Source organism: Strongylocentrotus purpuratus, unplaced genomic scaffold (assembly GCF_000002235.5).
Source record: "Strongylocentrotus purpuratus isolate Spur 01 unplaced genomic scaffold, Spur_5.0 spur5_contig_810, whole genome shotgun sequence".
Lineage (NCBI taxonomy): Eukaryota > Metazoa > Echinodermata > Echinoidea > Camarodonta > Strongylocentrotidae > Strongylocentrotus > Strongylocentrotus purpuratus.
The window spans coordinates 327459-347345 of NW_022145514.1; the positions used below are offsets into that span (position 1 = coordinate 327459).

General features: G+C 38.2%; 1 protein-coding gene across 1 annotated transcript; it reads left to right on the forward strand.

Moving 5' to 3' along the window:
• Positions 1-3337: 3337 nt before the first annotated feature.
• LOC586707 (N-acetylglucosamine-1-phosphodiester alpha-N-acetylglucosaminidase) lies at positions 3338-18010 on the forward strand. The gene is made up of 9 exons (XM_030977775.1): positions 3338-3541; positions 6806-7291; positions 7868-8007; positions 9986-10094; positions 10740-10868; positions 11831-12033; positions 12543-12719; positions 13139-13272; positions 17236-18010. The coding sequence occupies exons 1-9, from the start codon at positions 3423-3425 to the stop codon at positions 17299-17301; spliced, it is 1563 nt and encodes a 520-aa protein (XP_030833635.1). The 5' UTR covers positions 3338-3422; the 3' UTR covers positions 17302-18010.
• The last annotated feature ends 1877 nt before the right edge of the window (positions 18011-19887 follow it).

Consider the following 19887-nt stretch of genomic DNA (forward strand, 5'->3'; position numbering starts at 1 on the left):
ACTCTTAATGGTGTAAGCTTGCTTGTATCTTAATCATTAATAAGTTAAATCATCAACGGATGACGTTAAGGTTTTGTTTGCATTAGTGGACCTTTGGACTGGGTAGGTTCGACTAATCATTGATATGTCGTGGACTTCATCAAACCGAATTATTAAAGACCGTCATGAGAGAACGAGAGAGAGGGAGAAAGAGAAAAAAAAAGAGAGAGAGAGGGGAGAGAGAGAGAGAGAGAGAGAGAGAGAGAGAGATGTGTGTGGGGGGGGGGGGGGGGGGGTGGGGGGGGGGGGGGGGGGGGGGGGGGGGGAACGCATGGTACGGTGGAACACCACTCGGACCGCAGTATAGGCCTAGACACGGTGTCAAAGACGATGGCACTTGTGATTATGAGGCAACAGCCCATGAGACAAATCGCCCACAAGAACGACATTCTTATATCTTCCCTTATTTATATCTCTGTTTTATCGGTATCGTGGGCTGTCGGTCTACTGGGATGACCCGATTTTGAACTAGACGCAGTGTTCTGGTTCTATTTACTGGGTTTAAATTCGTCTGTTTTTAGTGTCTTTGTGTTCCATTGTACTTTCTCGACTAATTCCTCTTCTTTCCCCTGTTTTTCTCTGCACATTTTTCTTCCTACTTCTTCTTTTTATGAATTCTTCTTACCTTCTTTCCAAATTTTAACGAGGGGCTTCTCAGTCTGTACTCACTCGCCTATACATGACTTCCTTTTCCGATATAATGAAGCGATTAGAAGAAGAAGTTGAGGGTCGTAGTGGATGCTGTTTGAGTCACTGTTCAATATTACCGCCATGGATCCCATTAAAGGTAATACAAAGTTTTGGGAAATTTTGAAAATTGGCAGGATAGTAATTCTTTACAATTTTGTTATATTTGGATGCCCCTGTGGATGTTTTATAAGCACTAAAAAAATTAGCCCCTGAAACATTTTTACTTTCGAGAAAAATTGAATATAAAAATTTACCGGTGCTCCCGTTAAATGTTGATAAATTCCAAATAGCGCTTACGGCCGTACAATGGTAGCTACGACCATGAAAATCTCAGAATATGTTGTTGTGATATGTTATTTTCAAACGGGAATAACCGATTGGTCAATTTTAATCAAGAAACATTGTTTTATGGCTTAATTCATATATTGACCTTGAGAGGGAGCTATACAACATAAAGATTTTATTATTTACAATTTCATAACTTAAGACTCGATTTCAACCGCGACAATGATCACTGAATATTGTTGGATCGCATATGCTTCCAATATGTTTATTTGAACCAAATTCATGACCCCATACCAAAACTTTGTATTACCTTTATTGTGTGATAAAAACGGACTTGTGTAGCGCATTTACATTTCATGCATCATTAACACCACCATAACAAAACTTTTTTCTTCAAAAGAGATTTGACCAAAATAAGACTAAATTCAACAAAACAATTTCCCCTTGGACCAGGGCCGTATAGCCAGAGTTTGATTTTTTTTTTTTTTTTTTTTTTTTTTTGGGGGGGGGGGGGGCACATACATGTAATTGATCGACGTCCTGGGGAGGGGTCTAAACAAGTTCAACCGATCTTGGAAAAAAAAATGGGGGGGGGGGGCACGTGCCCCCCGTGCCCCCCCTCTCTCTCTCCCTGGAAATCTGATTAGAAGGGGTCGTCTCCTTCTCCTCCAAAATTTAGAAATCTCCAAAAAAGTTTCTAAATTAACGATTTAAAACTGTCTGACCCAATTTAGAGGATGGAGAAAGGATTTAAAGGGACTATGTCCCATTTGCAGGCCAAAAAAATGAAAAAGTTAAAATCCAACTGCATTTGAAAGATAATACTAATTTAGAACTTCCCTAAAAAAGGTGGGGCTTGAAAATGTCTTCAAGTGGGAAAATGATGACTATTAGTTGTCAAATCGACTTTAGGGCTATATATAGAGCCCAAAAGTAATAGTTGATTTTCAGACAATTGTACCGAATGGTCAAACGTTTTATGCTGCGCAAAGATTCAATCAGTTTAATCTTGGCCATCACAAGAAGTGGGTTATTGATGTAGACAAAATGCTCATGTACCCTTTACAACTCTTTTCATGTATGTTATTACCAAAGAAGAAAAAAAGCCAGTCAGTCACTCAATAGTGTCTGACAGTGAAGTCTAGCAAGTAAACGGTTTTCCTTGCATAATTTGAATATGAGGACACTGCTAACGTTTAAATTTCACAGATATGACATACATGACATATTCATAATTCCTGTAAAGTTCTACAGCATTTGAGGTTGGCTGCAAAAGGGACATAGTACCTTTAAATATGTCTGTTTAATTAAAAATGTTAAAACGACGCGAATTACTTGCTCGGTCGCTGCACTCCCTCGCAAAGTGCGTCGATAGAATGAAAAGTTGCATTTTCAGTTCAACCCAAAGAAATAGTCATAATATATATGTGCCCAAGTTATTATAATCATAAATTGAAAAATGCTTCCTCGTGCTTTCTGTCACAGACGCACCTTTGAGGAATATGTATTTCCGAGTGCCTTTTTATTTACGGGCAACTCTTTTGAATACTTCTTGATAAAACATATTTTGAAACAAGCATTATCATCAAATAAACTTGAAGACAAAAAAGTGAAATATTAGTCAAACAGATATGGGCGGTATTTAGTAAGTATTGAAATCATATCTTAATTTCTGCATTGCTTTCATACAAACAAATCAGCATATTTTGGGGGCAAATTTTTGTACGGATAATTTTGCACTGATCTATTCACCTATAGTGTAGTCATCATTGGACACTTTCAATATATTCCTGGTTTCTTTGATTGTGCAGTTCTGAAATAGGATCTCTTCTCGATCATAGTGGGGCGCTGCGCCCCTCCCCCAGAACTGAAAATATGTTCTGTGCCCCCCTTCCCCCCTTAATCTGCTGTCCGTATAGGCTGACTATAAGCGTATCATCGGAGAGAGTCCATTTTCTTTGTGGAGGCAGAACAAATATTAATTCAAAATCTTCCAAGAAAGGCAAGAATGCTAGGTAAAAGACCGTATCGCAAATATTATAGCTAGAGGTCTAGGCTAAACTCTATAATGGTGATGCCCACTATGCCATACAATAGATAAATAAAAGTAAAAAATAATCCCAGTTTCTAAGATACTTACTTGCAGTTTGATCTTTGAAAAGTTTTTGACAGGCAAGAAATTACCCATAGCGTGCTCGTGGGCACAATTTGGATGAGGGACCTGCTCCTATGACCCCTCTAATCTCCCCCCCCCCCCTCCCCCCCCCCCCCCCCCCCCGCCCCGCCCCGCCCCCGATCCGATTCAGTCACATGTGCACAACACTACAAGTACCAGCAGAAATTTACATCGCTCGCTCGGGTCACGATCACGTCGTGTACGTGTACGTATACAGTGTACCTACAGGAGCATGGAGGAGACCAACGCCAGAACTTTCGGGGAAGGTGCTATGGGTATTTTGTCATGCTGGACAACAGTTTTCACCCTATTTTTGTGTTTGATATGCTCAGAAGCGTTTACAGATGGGTGGTAGGTATCATTCTGAGCACAATTTATTCAACTTTGCACCTTAGTCAAGGCATAGACCGGACTATAGACCCAACAATAGTGTTAATAAATAATAATATAATTAGACTAGTCTATTGAAATTTGTTAGACTCTAGATCTACTAGTTTTTACTTTTTAATTGCACAGCACCAACTGCTGCACTGCACATGCCAAGAGCACCTTGCCAGACATTCCCACCTTAATTTCATATCCTGACTAATATATAGATCGATCCTGTCGAGTACATACCATAGTAGTACTAAATAAAAGAAATGATAACAAGTTTGGGGGATGTAGCCCCAGACCTTGATAACTGTGTATGTTGGTCATCACTTTTTCATTTTCCAAAAGAAAGAAAAAAATAGTGAGTTCCTGCTCCATGAAGTGAGAAGAAGGTTTTGACTTTCGAGTCCTGTAGTTGTAGCAATGATGTCTTGTGCATGATAATGCCCAGACGGGTGTCGGAGCTGCCAACCTTGGACGACCAAAAAAAGGAACCATGGGCATGGCATGATCACTCCAGTAAAGCATAGAGAGTCATAGACCGAAAGCTTCAGTCTCTGATATCGACGGTTGTTCCGCTGAGATTGCATCTGGCTCCTCTGACCGCCTCTATTTATGGGGAATGTCAACAAATGTCAGTTTTATTAAAGAAATGATCCATGATATTGGACGGTTGTTTCCGTCTAAGAGAGTCAATGCTAATGCGTATTGACCTCTAGCACTACATAGGCCTACTTGCTGTGAGGCAGGTATTATACACAAATATACACACCACACAATATTGTATTGACTGCACACAATAGGACCGTTTGGGCCGATCGGCAAATTTGACACTAGACTTACAATTTGAATTTTTTAATTATTCTTTTTAACATCAGTAAGTTGAACAAAATGTATTTTACTGCTATTTAGGTGTCATCAATTGTCACTAAATTAAAGGGAGGCTTTACTACTTCAGCTAGAAGGGATTAGACCACCCAGTGAGCCATCGAGGTCACTGTGACAGGTGGCTATCTCATTAACTCAGCTCTCATTTAACATAAGAAAAAGAGGATCATGGGGGACCAACAGGCACCGATTTGGGAAGTCTTCTATATAGAGGGAGCAAGTAGCTACAAGTAGTACAGTGTGCCTTTAAAGTACCGATTTTGAGTGAAATCAGTTGAGTTTTGTACAGTGGTGTTTGAAATGTTGAGAATCAAAAGCACAGCTTTTACTACACAGCCAGGATAGTAATGCACCTATGTGTGGGCACTGGGCATGATGGCAACAAAAAAAAGGAATTTTAAGCAACAAAAAGGAATTTATTAAAATGGAACTTACAACCACGCATGACAAACTTCCAATGCAGAAATGTCTATTCCTTATGCTGGTTTTTCCATATTAGGACCTATAGTTTATTTAGACTTCTAGGTATTTTGTTGTTGTTATTTTTGTATTATCGGCGTTTCATTCTTTTTGAGAATATTTTTCTCTTCAAGTATGTTTTAACAATAGTTTTCTATTGAATTTGTGATCAAAATAACATTTTAGGGCAGTTGTTTGATGTGCGGTAACTATGTAAAAAAAAAATTATAAAAAATTATTCAAAAAACGTATTTTATGAAGAAAAAACGTAATACTGTAATTTGGAGGAAAAAACAGAGTATTTCCTGGAAAAACAAAATGGTTGCCAGCTCTGTATAATATAGTGAGGCACTTCTGGGATGACTTGATCTTCAGACCACTTCCATATGGTCTTCCTCTCTTCTTTGGGGATCTTTTTGTAGTTGATTGCCAGGATTACACTCTTGGTTGGATTGGTTGTATTTTCATTTCGTAGCATAGTGGTGGTTGATGGAAAGCATTTGCTGAAATCTGAAGTTCACCTGGGGAGTTGGCCAACAGGGTGACATCATCGGCAAAGAAAATCACTCCAGAGTATCTCTGATGGAATGTGCAGCTAAGCCAGCCAGGAGGATTTTGATTAGTTCATCTAAGATATCATTCATTCTCACTGCAGGGGTGGTATTCTGAAAGTATGTCATGATTTATGATGAAAAATCAAAATTAAGACTTGCCATTGTTTTAATGTCTGCACAAAGCTGGCTGTGTTTGCCTGAAGTTTCTATGTAAGCACCATTGATAAGTTTTAATTCCTCTTAAACTTAAGTTTGTTACGATCATTCACATCATGTTACCTCACATTAACCCTTACTGTACTGGGCTATTTTGAGCACCCACTGACTGGGGAGAGGATACTGCCCTGTCTTACACTGTTTTTTAGGGGGATGGGGGCGGCTTGTTAATCCTTCCCGTAGCACTTTACTTTCAGCTCCTTGATATGATGCAGCCAGTAATGCTTGTATGCTGGGATGCACTTAATTTTAGAGGAATTAAAACTTACATGTATCAATGGTGCTTAATAGTGCTAGTGCTTAACATAGAAAACTTCAGGCAAACACAGCCAGCTTTTGTGCAGACACTAAAACATTAGCATGTCTTACTTTTGATTGTTCATCATAAATCATGACATACTTTCAGAATACCACCCCTGTATTAAATGATAGTGAGAATGAATGATATCTTCCATTTTGCAGGGTGACACCATCGGCAAAGAAAATCAATCCAATGTGGGCGGTTTGAGGCAGGCATTGTAGAGGAGGAGATAGATAGAATCATGTGCTCAGGCATGAGGTTCTCTTGTTTTCAGCATCCTGATAGCAGTTCCTATGTGTCTTGAGTTGAAGTTGGAATTGGCAGATATTAAACTGCTTCCGAAGCAAGCTGACTGAGATTGAGAATGGATGTTGTGAAGGATGCTTCTTACAGTGTGTGCTGTTAGTTGATGAAGAATAGGAAGATGATGCTAGGACTATGAAGTTAATTAAGGATAGGTGATATCAATATCATATTTCACATTGTTACAGTTCCAACTCATGCATTGTAGGAACCCCCCCCCCCCCCATTTACAATTCGACCTCTTGCATTGTATGACAATGGCTGGACCCAAACAATGGCATTTCATTCATAACAGATTTCTTTCTGGCTCTACAGAGCTGAGAAACAATGAGAAATCTTAATTTTTATGATTCTTTTAATTTTTTTCTAATTACCAGTACATGATTTTTCTGATTCTGATGCAATAGATCCATTCATTTATGGGAAATTTATAACATTTAGAACATTGTTGGAAATGTATTTCAATATAGTATATTTTCATTACAAGCCGTATGAAATTTTGTAAGCCTGTGTCTATTACAGGTCCCCCAGTGAAGATGTGGTTACACCATATGAGTTTGGCGAACATGGCTCCCCACGCTCCCATCGACAGATACGGGATTGTCAACCGATCAAGTATGACAACGTGACTCATCACACGCAGAAAGCGCACGACTGGGACCAGAACGGAAGGGTTCCCTACCCCATAACCGATCTGAACTACTTTTACGATGACCTCCCATTTGGAGAGCGAGCTCCGGGACACATCGTGTGGGTAAAGAGTCCTGCCAGGACAGTCTCAGTCCTGGAGCCCTTTGATTCAGGAGGTTGCACCAATCATCACAGGGCCACCGTTGATACCTCTGCAAAGCAGGAGAACTGCCTAGTGGCCGTCAATGCCGGATATTTCAACACAAGAAGCGGGGATTGCTATGGAAACGTTGTGAGCAATGGAAGGCTTGTCCAAACAAATGGAGGATTGCAGAATGCTCATTTTGGTATCAGGGCTGATGGGACGCTGGTGTTTGGGTGAGATTTATTTATATGAGACTTAATTCTGGATATATTCATCAAAAAGATTGAAACCAACAGAGATGTTTACAAGCATTGAGCTAATCAAAATATTCCCATTTCACTTACATTTCATATTTCTCTAGAATGGCCTGATGTACATGTACAATCATAGTTTGATAAGATATTGATGTGTCATTTAAATCAACAATTAATGGATTTGACTGAAAAGGACTTGAAATATATTGACATTGTAAGCTCTAATTAAGGAACTAAATTAACGTTAGAAGGGATTTAAAAATATAAAAATACTCGCGTCTGCCGCTAATCATGATTGCGTTTTAATACAATTTCGTCCGGGATCTGTTTTTAGTCTTCGCAAATACAAACTCCGACCAACACTGGCCCGGAACCGGACTGGAAGACCAAACTGGAAAAATACTGGGACCCGGCCCGGCCTGACTTCCACCACTGTATAACTCTGGATGAAATTTATTGGAAACATCATGAGTGAATATTAAAATGTCTTATGTAACAGGATATTAGAAAGTAATCCCCCATCTATTGTTTTGATTTTGTTCAACTTACCCATAGGTATTTATCAGAAGAGGATGTCTTGCAAAAAGAGAATCCATTCGTCCAGCTGGTGGGAGGAGTTGGTTGGTTGCTAAGAGATGGTGAAATATATGTGGAAGAAAGCAGGAAAGCAGAATGCGGAGATGTAGAGGAGTCAGGTACGTGATAACCATAGCTAGCATAGTAGAGATAGTAATGTCACAGCAAATAGCGTATGTTAATACACTGTAGGTCAAATTTTTGGTGCACCAAAATTGTTCCTTCCCATAGAGATTGTATTTTGGAGGGAATATTTTGAGCTAGATAAATTGACCTTTGAATGTGAATGTATGCTTGAGTCACAATCATTTATCTTAAGACATATTCTTTTCTTATGATATTTTCAAAATTTGGAACAGCAAATGTTTTCAAAAGAACCATTTTAACCATCTCAACTAGAGCAGATGCTTCGTAGAGGGGTATGGGTCAAAGTCTTGTGTGTGGGCAAGTCCTAGATATTTGATGTGATACTGAATATTTTTAGTATATCCGATGATTGTCTCAAGTGAAGAGCCCTACTAGCTTGGATTATACCAAACCTGAAGTAAACCAATGATACATTTGTTGTTAAAGTATATTCAGATCTCCAGACTACTTGGCAATGTTACCTTGGATTTGCCTATTTCTGAAGCCCCATGGGGGCAAATTGCCCCAAGCCCCTGTATATTTTGATCGCTAGTAGATGAAGATCATTGTATTGGAATGGAAAGGGCAAAGCAACAAATTGTTTTCTGTCGCTTTTTTTATCTTTTCTTGATATTTTGAAATAAATTTGTACCATTGTCCCCGCCTCCCCCCCCCCCCCCCCCCCCCCAAAAAAAAATAATAAAATAAGTAAGACGTGAGTTATCAGTGTGTCAAGACAAAAAGAAAGAATGTGAGATTTGGTAGTGCAATTTTTTATGTAATAGACAAGAGAATCTAAGCATTTTTTACTAATCATATTTCACCTGACCAACTTTATCTTTAGCACTGCTCATAAAGCCAAGAGAGTATTTTATCAGTATTTTATGGCATGCTCCTGCAACTATTGCTTGACAATCAGTTTCCCTCACCAACCAAATTCCTATCTTTTACCCGGATCCAACACTCTAACCTCAAACCCATTATCAACCCTAACCCCTTATACTTTTGATGAAATAAAGCCTGGAGCAATTGTTACTGGAACAAATGAATTACATCACTGTTTCATGTCATTTCTCCATTCCTTTGTTTGTGCAAAGTCAACCGTGCAATTCTTTTTCTAATCCAAGTGGCGTTCAACCTGAGGCCATTTTCTGAAAACTGGTATCTTTAACCCTTACTGTACTGGGGGGGGGGGGGGGGGGGGGCCTGGGAGGCCTCCCCCTCGACATTTTCGGAGATTGCGCCGCAACCGCTTGGAATTTTGAATTGTCGTTTCATGACTTTTTCCCCTCAAGTCTTACGCACATTTTGATACCATTTTCGGATATACCTGTAAGGCGTTACATAACAATTAGTATGCGCATGTCATCAAAAAAAAAAAAAAAAATGAAAATTGCATCAAAATTTGCATAAATTATCATTATTAATTACATTAAAATAACTTTTTTGTGTTAGAAAAGAAGTTTCATATGAATAATGAGTTTCAACATTCAAAAAGTGGAGTTTGACACATTTTCGGTAAAATGCATAAAATTAGTGCATTTTGCATAATTAATTAGGCTAACGACAAAAATTTGCATATTCGGAAAAAACTAATTATACCATCTTGTTCCTTACGTAAATATCTACAAACATGCAAATTTTTGTGTTCATCGGACAATCGACGGCCGAGATCATGGGGGGGGGGGGGGGCCTCCCAGGCCCCCCCCAGTCAGTGGGTGCTCAAAATAGCCCAGTACAGTAAGGGTTAATGTGAGGTAACATGATGTGAATGATCGTAACAAACTTAAGTTTAAGAGGAATTAAAACTTATCAATGGTGCTTACATAGAAACTTCAGGCAAACACAGCCAGCTTTGTGCAGACATTAAAACAATGGCAAGTCTTAATTTTGATTTTTCATCATAAATCATGACATACTTTCAGAATACCACCCCTGCAGTGAGAATGAATGATATCTTCCATTTTGCAGGTACCGTTGATGCATTCTTTGACATGTTATCAGCCAGAGTAGCTGTAGGCAGTGATGATGAGGGAAACCTAGTCATTGCAGCCATAGATGGGCAGAGCAAGGTCAGGGGGTAAGGCTTGCAAATTTCATTTTCAGAAGAATGTAGGGTTCACTTCTTTATCCATCTCAACCATCAATCTGGACATTGCTTCACAAAAATGTTATAGATTCATGTAAGCTGACATCCAATTGAAGCGTATGTTAATTTTATTACTACATTATGTGTTTCAATAAAATGTGGGCAAACTTGTACTTAAATTTGTGAAATGATGCCCAGAACTCCTTTTAATCCCTATTGCTCCATTTCTTTAATTATCAACAGTTTGTTTCCTTGAGGTTATTTTAAAGCATTGTATTTTATTTTCCAAGTGGATCTAGAATAATGATGATTGATAAAGATAAGGACAGTCAGGTGATGGTTATGTTGTAATTGAGTTGAGGACTTATCAGATACTGAGATTATTCACATCCCTAGGTTATACCTCACTCCCAATGCAAATCCAAAAGCACTCCTTTTCCAAACTGACTGATTTATGGCTGTTAAGGAAATTCATATTTTTTGTTCGGTCTGGTATCCCTATCATTGCAGGGAAAGTGTTGCTTTACAACTTCTTTTGTACCTTTTTTCATCTAATAATTTCACCAAAAAAGCTTGTTATATCCCATCTAGTTTAACAACCAAATTTCTAAACTCGATTTATGATTGAATCTTCAGGGTCTCAATGTCATCTTTTGCATCATGGCTTCTCTCTCACGGAGTAAAAAATGCCATAAATCTTGATGGAGGGGGATCAGCTACTTATGTGATCAACGGAACGATTGCCAATAATCCATCAGATCATTGGTGAGTTGCTTTGTTTTTCATTTCCAATCATTCCTGGGCCGTTTTTCAGAAAACTGTTATGAATAACAAGTTACGGTACCTTAACTGTTATCATCTACTAAAGTCATTGCATTCATTTGGCCGGGAGCAAATCTATCATAGAATTTTAGCATTTATCATTGATAAGAAGTTGTATATAACATAGGGCCTTCAGTAATGAATAAGCTCACAAATGTGTGCGATTTAGTCTTGTTTTCAATGCCTTTTCTGTGGTATAATTGGTGTTAACAGGCCCCTTTTGTTTGTTCAATTTGTCATGTCCCCTGCTTATTACTGTCACTTTTTTTGTAGTTACTGTAATTATTTTGGGTTATCTAAAATGTATATAAAATTTATATTACAATGGAATTCTGCATAGCCCCTAAAGATTCATGAAGTATCATGTCAACGCTCAACCCCACCCAACCCCCCCCCCCCCCAAACAAAAATGAAGGAACTACTTGCCACTGAATCAAGAAAGAGTAATATAAGTTGGTCTAGGAGTACCTTCACTTGGTCAAATCTTTGTCTTTGCCTACAAACTTGCTCTGGCAGACCCCGGTTCGAAACTAAGTCATGTCTTTCGGAATGTGACATTAGAGGTCGGTCCCCAGACGTAAATAATCATATCTAATTGAGACATGTCTGTCAAAACCCAATTATACACACAAGTGCCCACTGTCACGTCTCGGCATTATAATTTAAACCTATGGCACTGTACATGTATTACCAATCCCAGTTTTTACATACCTGGTAGCTATCCTGAATTTCTTTTAAAGTCGATCATGTTTTCAGAGTAACTGTATTATAGGTGTCAGATTTGTCTGTCTCTAATACACACAAAGGTATAATGTAGGTTGTTTATGGATGCCAATATTTAAGGTATCATAAATTATAGCTTTGAAATACATAACACTGCATATTACGGTAACTCTCTTATACAGCCGAGACTCCGCCTTCCGATGTCCCAGGCAAGTATCCACCATCGTCTGTGTCCATGAGCCGAGATGCGATCCCAGGGACTGTAATAACCATGGTGACTGCATCCAGGGAGAGTGCAGTTGCCATGCCAACTGGCATGGGCTGTCATGTGACCAGCTACAATGTGGAGATCATAACTGCAGCGGGAAAGGCATTTGCCATGGAAGTATGTCTAATTTTGGTCAACACAGGATTTTTTCTGTTTAGAAAAGGATAAAGTTTCTGTCCACAACCTATGGATAGCAAACTTTGTAAACAAAAATTATCTTGTAAATGGTAGAAAACATTTTCTTGAAAAAAATATGTAAATCGATTAAATTCATGAACAAAACAATTGAATAGTTGCATGTTTATATGAAATCACATTTTTCTTTCAAGAGATTCATTGAATTTGTAGAGTTAAATACAATAATTTTCTGATGACACAATCAACTTTGTTTTATGTTCTGAGTGAAGACTACTGGTAGTTGGGGAAATGGCAGTCTAACAGTCCAAAAGATATGATTGGGTTACCAGATAATTTGTTTCTTCGAAACAATATTTGCAAGATGAATATGTATTTCTTCTTGACAAGTTTATTCAGTTTACTTTTTTTTTCTTCCATTTTTTTAAGTAACTAGTTTTTAGGGTGTTCTTCTTTGAATTCAACTTTCAGAATTCTTTATCATACCACAGATGGATGCATTTGTGATGTTGGCTACTTGCCCCCTGATTGCACAAGGACTTGCCCCAGTGGTTGGTATGGCCAGGACTGTAGCTATCATTGTGACTGCCTTCATGGATGGTCATGTGATCCGGTCAGTGGAGAATGTGCTTGTCTTCCCGGATACACTGGCAAATACTGCCAGGATAGTAAGTTTTTTGTAAACCAAGTGGCTTCTGTAGTGTTGTAGCAACAAAGCAAAATATCAGAAAATATGATTGTGTATGCATCCCATTTTTGTTGTTGTTGCTGTTTTAATTTGTATGTTTGTTTATTTTATAGCAAAAGAACCGGTCTGTTAACCTTTAATACAAAGTGTATTCTCATAAAACCTTTTTAAAATTTTGTTTCACCAGTTTGTCCATTATAGGGCTCAGCAAATGACATTATTTGTATCAAGATATTTATTGTAAAAAGGAAGCTGAACTAAAAACGACTTTTTGCTCCTTGTGATCACGTACAATGTATAAAACCTAGGTGTCTGGATCAAAATTCTGATTAGTTTAAAATCACTAAAGATTGCAAACTGGATGACAAAATAAATTGCTGAACTTGTTTTCCTTGCCAGTTTGTGCCATTGGATATTATGGACCAGGGTGTGATGAGGAATGTGAGTGCAGCAATGGTCTGTGTCCTTGTCATCACATAACGGGCTCCTGCATGATCTCACACATGACTCCTACTATGGAAGTATTCTCAAAGGTATGGTTACGTACATGTTGTTTGTATTTGATGAAAGATTATGAAACAGGATAGTCAAACAGGGATGCTTAGGGGGCTGTTAAAGGGATCCGGTAACTTTGTCTTAGATCCTTTAAAAAAATCCTTGATTTAGCTCATGCTGCAATGTTAATTATAAACCTTTAGGTCAGTCAGGAACCCCATGACTTTTACAACCCAATCGCCTGTCTGATTATCAAGATATTTATGATTGAAAATCGAAATCAAATTTTGCGTTTGCCAAATGGTTTTCATAACACTACAATCTATTGGGGAAAACGAGTATGGTAAAGCCGGTCACTCAAGGTTTCATTTTTTGAGGCATTTCTTGATCATTTGAAGCGCAATTTTTTAAGGGCTTCAATATAACACCATATCACAGACACTGATTACACATAGGGCCGTGCATCTCAGATTTAACATTGTTAAACGATCCCTTTAACTCTTTAATACATGCCATACAAATTATCTCCTTGTGTAGGCCTATCATGTGATGGATAGACCAAAGGTTTCAAGATTATTTGACTGTTTCCAGAGCCAGACTAATCTATACAGTTAAAAGGGTTGTCATGGAGCGAATCTAGACTGGAAATGGGTAATATTGCAAATGCAAAGCCATAGTGTTGCACAAAGCAATCCTTCCCTCACTTGGTACATATTATGTTGTGCAAAAACGTAAGATTGGCAAACAAGTGACCATGCAAAGAGGCGGAGACAGCAACCGAGGTGTTAAATCACCAATATGTGGGCAGCTGGGAGGTAGTTATCCGATTTGTTTATACCTTTTCTGGTTTGCGCAAAAGGAGTTTGGCAAGAAACATCTGCTGTTTGGCAAAATTCAGCCTGTATTTCAAACTTGTTAAAAAGTATATAACCCAACCACTTTAAATTATATGGCTATTTGAGATTATTAACCGTATCAGACATCTGAGCTGGGCAATTTTTAAATGTTATTGCCCTCAAGGTTTAATGGATAAGCCAACAAAACTACAGGCGAAATAAAATATTATTGACCGCTCAGAAAAGTAAATGGGATTTTGTGTGTAATTTGCCAGTCAATAATATTATACAGTAAACCAATGAACAAATATTATTGCCCGATCTGAAAAGTCAATGGCAAAATGTGTGTTAAACTAGCGGGCAATAATGTAGAGCGAATTTTTATTTTGATTACGCATCTATTACGCTTATGAGAAAACACACACTCTATTGTGACGTAAGAATCACACCCAAGGCACACTGTTTGCAGTGTATCCAAAAATTTGTCAAGCACTGGATGCACAGTGCTGGTTTGACAATGTTTTTGCAACTTTTCATGCTAGGAAACCCTCTGCAATGTAGGTTACTGTGGTTTACATAATTCAAGAGTATGATAGTAAGCGTATGGGATTAGCATGAATGTAGCAATACGGGCACAGTGGTAGTGTAGTATTACATTCAGCGCTCAAAATACACGGGGGCGGTGGGCGATTCGCCCCCGTAAGCTACAAAATCGCCCCCGTCAGGTTGCTCACGGGGGCGATTGCAAAATTAAAAATCGCCCCGGTGGAATTATAAAATAAAGATAATCTTTTCTGTTATAACTTTAACACAATATTGAGTTTCAATTTTCAAACCTTAAACCAATGAAATGGAACTAAGATTAGCGTGCAAGATTTCTCGTTTTATGAGTAGGCCTATTATTACCGATTCAGCTCGCAGTGCAGTGCCGCCTTCAGCAGTGGTTATAGGCCTACTGCGCCGTTAGTAGCGGTGCGTGTGCACGCTGCCGCGCCATGTCTGCTGGAGCTGGAGGCGATCGAGCAAGGGCATAAAAATGGTCATGGCCTGGAGAAGTTTTTCGTTGTCAGCAAATAATGAACCTCGACCAGTAAATCAATATTAGGGACTTTTAGATTTGCACGATGAGAACGTGGACTGCAACGTGTGACCTCCTTTTAAGGTCACTGCCAGTGCTTAAAAGGACGTCACATGTGATTGCCAGTGCCTTAAAAGGACGTAACACGTCCACGTCCACGCAAATCTAAAAGTCCCTTTTGAGGAGAAGAGGAAGACCAAAATGTCGTGGAATCAGGGGCGGCGATTTCTGTTAATGACCGGGGGGGACGAAATGCGAATTTTTTTTACGAGGATGTTATGCGAGGGAGCGTAGCGACCGAGCGAGATTTTTTTTGCAATTTTATTAGTCTAAACGCTGCACTCTTGGGCCTTCCAGAGCCTAAAGGTGTGTTGCAGTCATTATTCAGTATATGCTATATAATGTGGGGTTGTTTAGCTGTATGGTTAGTACTCAAATGAAGACACATAGAGAAACATCAGAGTTAGGTTACAATCCAGCATGCCTGATTATATTGTGTATAGAAGAGCCCATACACCACAGTGTACATTAACTGTGTGTATGTGTGTATAGCATGTAGCATTGAGTCAATGTATAAGATCACATATTATATGCTATACAATTTGTTTTGCACTTTTTCAAATTTGAGGGGGGGACGTGTCCCCCCCCCCCTGTCCCCCCCCCCCCCCCCCCGGGATCGCCGCCCCTGCGTGGAATGATATGGTAACATGGGCAGATCTACGGCGGGGGGGGGGGGGGGTAGGGGGTTCCTCCCACCCCCCCCCCCCCCCCCCCCCCCCCCCCCGGCCCCCTTGGGCTGCCAAGTGAAAATGTGATATTAAAGTGGGGGGGAGGGGGATTCTGGAGAGGAGGACTACTAATCTATTTTATTTTTTTCAGGGGGCAGGGGGAAGTGAAGCGCCGTTTTAGCATGACTTTCTTTTTAACTCTTACTTTCACCTATCTCAGATAACCCTAAGTTTTTGGTTGCTGCTTTATATGTAGTTGATAATGCATGATTAAAATAAAGAAAAAGAGAGAGAGAGAGAGAGAGAACCACCATCATCTTGCAATGGTTCAGGGTTCATGTAATGTACATTTGAAACCATTTCTTAGCGTCTCAACCCTAAAAAATAGCAAAACTATTTTTGAGGAAAAGCATTATACTGAATTAAATAAAGAATAATAGCTTTATATTGGATCATACTAATACTGATACGGGCTGAAGACAATGTGGTATTTGTATAGAGGTATTCCAAAATGACATTCTGATAATCAACATTTGTTCTGGTATCATATGTATATACGCATAATACAACTGATCTTTATGATTTCTTAAAGTGACATAGCTTCTTCTCCCTCTGCAAACAAAACAGAAAACAAGGTTATTTAATAAAAGGACCATGCGACAAATAATCATTGTGATTCAAATTGATGCAAGGATTTTTTTGAATAAGCATTGCTTTTCACCAGAATCTTCTTTGTAAAAACAACTTTTACAAATCTCAGCCATGCAATTCTGCCACTGTGCTGTAAGATCACTTTGAGATTAGGAGAAGTGTATTATGTAATGGGTATTTTAAATTGAATGGAACGTCTCAACTCAGTAAGCATGGCTGAGATTTGTAAAAGTTGTTTTTACAAAGAAGATTCGGGTGAATAGCAGTGCTTATTCAAAGAAATATTCGCATCAATTTGAATCACAATCATTATTTGTCGCTTAATCCCTTTTAATGACCATGTTTTCTTTTTCGTTTGCAAGGGGAGAAGAAGATATGTCACGTTAAAGACATCATAAAGATCAGTGTTGTATGCGTATATATTATATACACAGGCCAGTAACAGCTATGTAGCTTGTAAATTTGTAAGAGGGAAAATGCTGATTGAAATGATAATGATGAAATAGCAAATAATTGAGGAGTATCATAGGTACCAATTCAATGGATATTTGTATAAAAAAGAGCCCCCGCCAGTAATAAAAGAGCCCCCGTGAGAAGGCTCAGGGGGGCTCTTTTTTTCGGGGGAAGAGCCCCCGTGGACAAAAAATTAATTTGAGCCCTGATTACATTTGTATGTACATGGACATTTTATTCGTTTTTTAACTTCAGTTGGGGAGTGCCTTGCCAGCAGAATCATCCAAGATGAAGGACTGGTTCCTGACAAACCTCTCTTAGAGGACCAACTCACGGTGCTTCTCATCATAGCAGTTGCCGTGGCAATTGTCAGCATCCTCTGCAATTTCATCTGCTTGTGTTTTCGCTGCTCCTGCAAGTGCGCCACCTTGTCATGTGACAATGGCTATAGCGTCCCAAGGAAACATGTCTACCATCAGCTAGGCAATGAAGAATACACGGAAGAAGAAGATAACCTTTGACCGTGAATTGACCTCTGAACTTTACATCTCATATTTTCTTTCACTTTTTTTTGGTTGATTTTTGCACATTGATGAAAGAAAGTTGAAAATGGTGTCAGAATATCTATATGAAGTTTATATTAACATTATTTGAAACCCATTTTTGCCTTTATTTATACTGCAACTTAGGTTTTGAAAATGTTGATTTTCACTTGCTACAATTGAAAGTATTGGTGCAAAAATGCAGTTGAATAAGAATGCACTTCCAATTCAGATATATGTTTCAAAGACTCTGTCTGACAGTTAGTCTACATTTTTCATTTTGTTAATTTGTATATTTATGCTATACTCGGGTGCTAAATAGTGACAGGTCTACAAGAACACCTTTTGTGCAATAATAGATTATATTCTTACAATCTTGCATTTTATTTGTGTTAATTTTTGGCCTTGGGTCAAATAGTTTGGTCACAATGCTGTAAAAAGGTGATATAATATACAACATGTACTTTTGTTCAAAGGTAGGTGAAAAATTTGGTGTGTGGTTTATTTTGTTGTGTTTAAATATCTACTCAACCAAAGGAATGATTTAATAAAATGTTATTCAGTACTCGGCCATGAGCATAGCTTGGGAGAGGTGGGGGGGGGGGGGGGCAAGGGAGGTCATGCACCCCATCCTTCTTTCTTTCATTTTTGTTTCTAGTAAAAGGGATTCAATTTGCAGGTTTGCAGCCTATTTCTGACCATATGTTCTGATTAAAAATATAAAAAATAAAATCAGTTTAAGGTTGTGCCCCCTCCCCTTCTCTATCTGTTGAGAATTCCAGGCTACACCCTTCCTTCTTACTTTTCACTTGAACCAACATGCACCTCATATATTTAGAAAATTAGTACTATTTCTTTTAAAACTATTTTCAGGTAAGATCTATGTACATCATGCATATGTATAGGCTATAATTTGTATGTATAGTCACTATGAACATGACTGACAAAGAGAGCGGACAAAATATACAGTTCCTCAGGTAGATAAAGGAACATCCCTTCACTGCTATTATGTAAAAATGTGTAGAACAGGTGTCACATGCATATATTCACCTGTTCTACACATTTTTACATAATATCAGTGAAGGGATGTTCCTTTGCCTACCTGAGGAACTGTATATTTTGTCCGCTCTCTTTGTCAGTCATGTTCATATTGAGTACTGATATTACTACACAGTACATAGATGGCGTGAAATGTATTACTATTATCAGGATTGGCTGTGTGGTGAAATCTGGCTTAGGAATCTTTGGTATCTTGTGTATTGCAATGGAATCTTTCTATTTTATTTATTGTTAAGAGAGAGAGAGATAGAGCTTCTGTGAACAAAAAAAACAAAAACATTTTGTTTCCAGTTTAGGACAGAGTTGAATTGATATTTATGTATATATGGTCCAGATATTCACTAATATAGTAATTTCTATAAAAACAATATAACTTATCTGAACTTTTGGGTGATACATATTGTAAAGGAACCATTGAACAATGGGAGGGGGGGGGGGTCATCATTCAACTCACAGTGAGGCAACTAAAAATCAAAGTCACAAGAAAATTGTTGTTCTTCACACACAAGTAATTGTATCCAGTTTTTGTATGTTTGCCTGCTTTTAAAAGGTACTAGTATCCAAGATACCCCTATGAGCAAATTTAATCTGAAATAATTGTTTGAATTTGAGTCTTCCATTGTATAAATCTGATGAGTGATGAGCAAACTGTGTCATTGCTTCCCTATTATGCTTTGAGTTGACCACTCAATGACAATGAGTGTGTCTTTGTCATGAAAATGATATACTTGTAGTGGATGGTGCAGATATTTATTACAGTTTTATATTGCCTTGTTTTATCAGTTTTGGTACTAATGGTTTCTAGCATTTTTGTATTCCAGTGTATGCAAGCAATTTCAAGGTTTTAACAATTTTGTCTGAGGTATTGATTACATTTGTGGGAGTTTAAGGTATTTATGTGTTCATTCATTTTATGATATCCCTCAAAGGGAGGAAATTTTTAAATTCAAATTGTTTTCTTTTTTACTTACCTACAAATTATCTTACAATTCTAGCTATAAATTTTCTGTCAAGTCATGGAAATTAAATATGTTAATTGGCAGTTATTTGTAGAGAGCCAGAAGGGCATTAACTCTGTTAAAAGTATAAAATGTATTGTCTTTGTGGCTCTCTGCATATGCAATCATAAAAGTAATGTTGGCAATGAATTAAGCATTCTTCTAGCTCTTTATGCTGTTTTACGCAGATCATTGTGTCTAGTTAAGCTAGGTACTATAAGTAGTAAGTACTTGCATATCCTGAAGCTGTGTGTCAGATTGATATACTCTTAATGTTAACTGAACACCATATTTGTCAAGTCCGAAGT

Coding starts and splice junctions, on each gene's coding strand:
- LOC586707 (XM_030977775.1), top strand. CDS start 3,423: ATGGAGGAGACCAACGCCAGAACTTTCGGGGAAGGTGCTATGGGTATT. Junction 7,292..7,867: donor GATGGGACGCTGGTGTTTGG/GTGAGATTTATT, acceptor ACTTACCCATAG/GTATTTATCAGAAGAGGATG. Junction 12,034..12,542: donor GAAAGGCATTTGCCATGGAA/GTATGTCTAATT, acceptor ATCATACCACAG/ATGGATGCATTTGTGATGTT.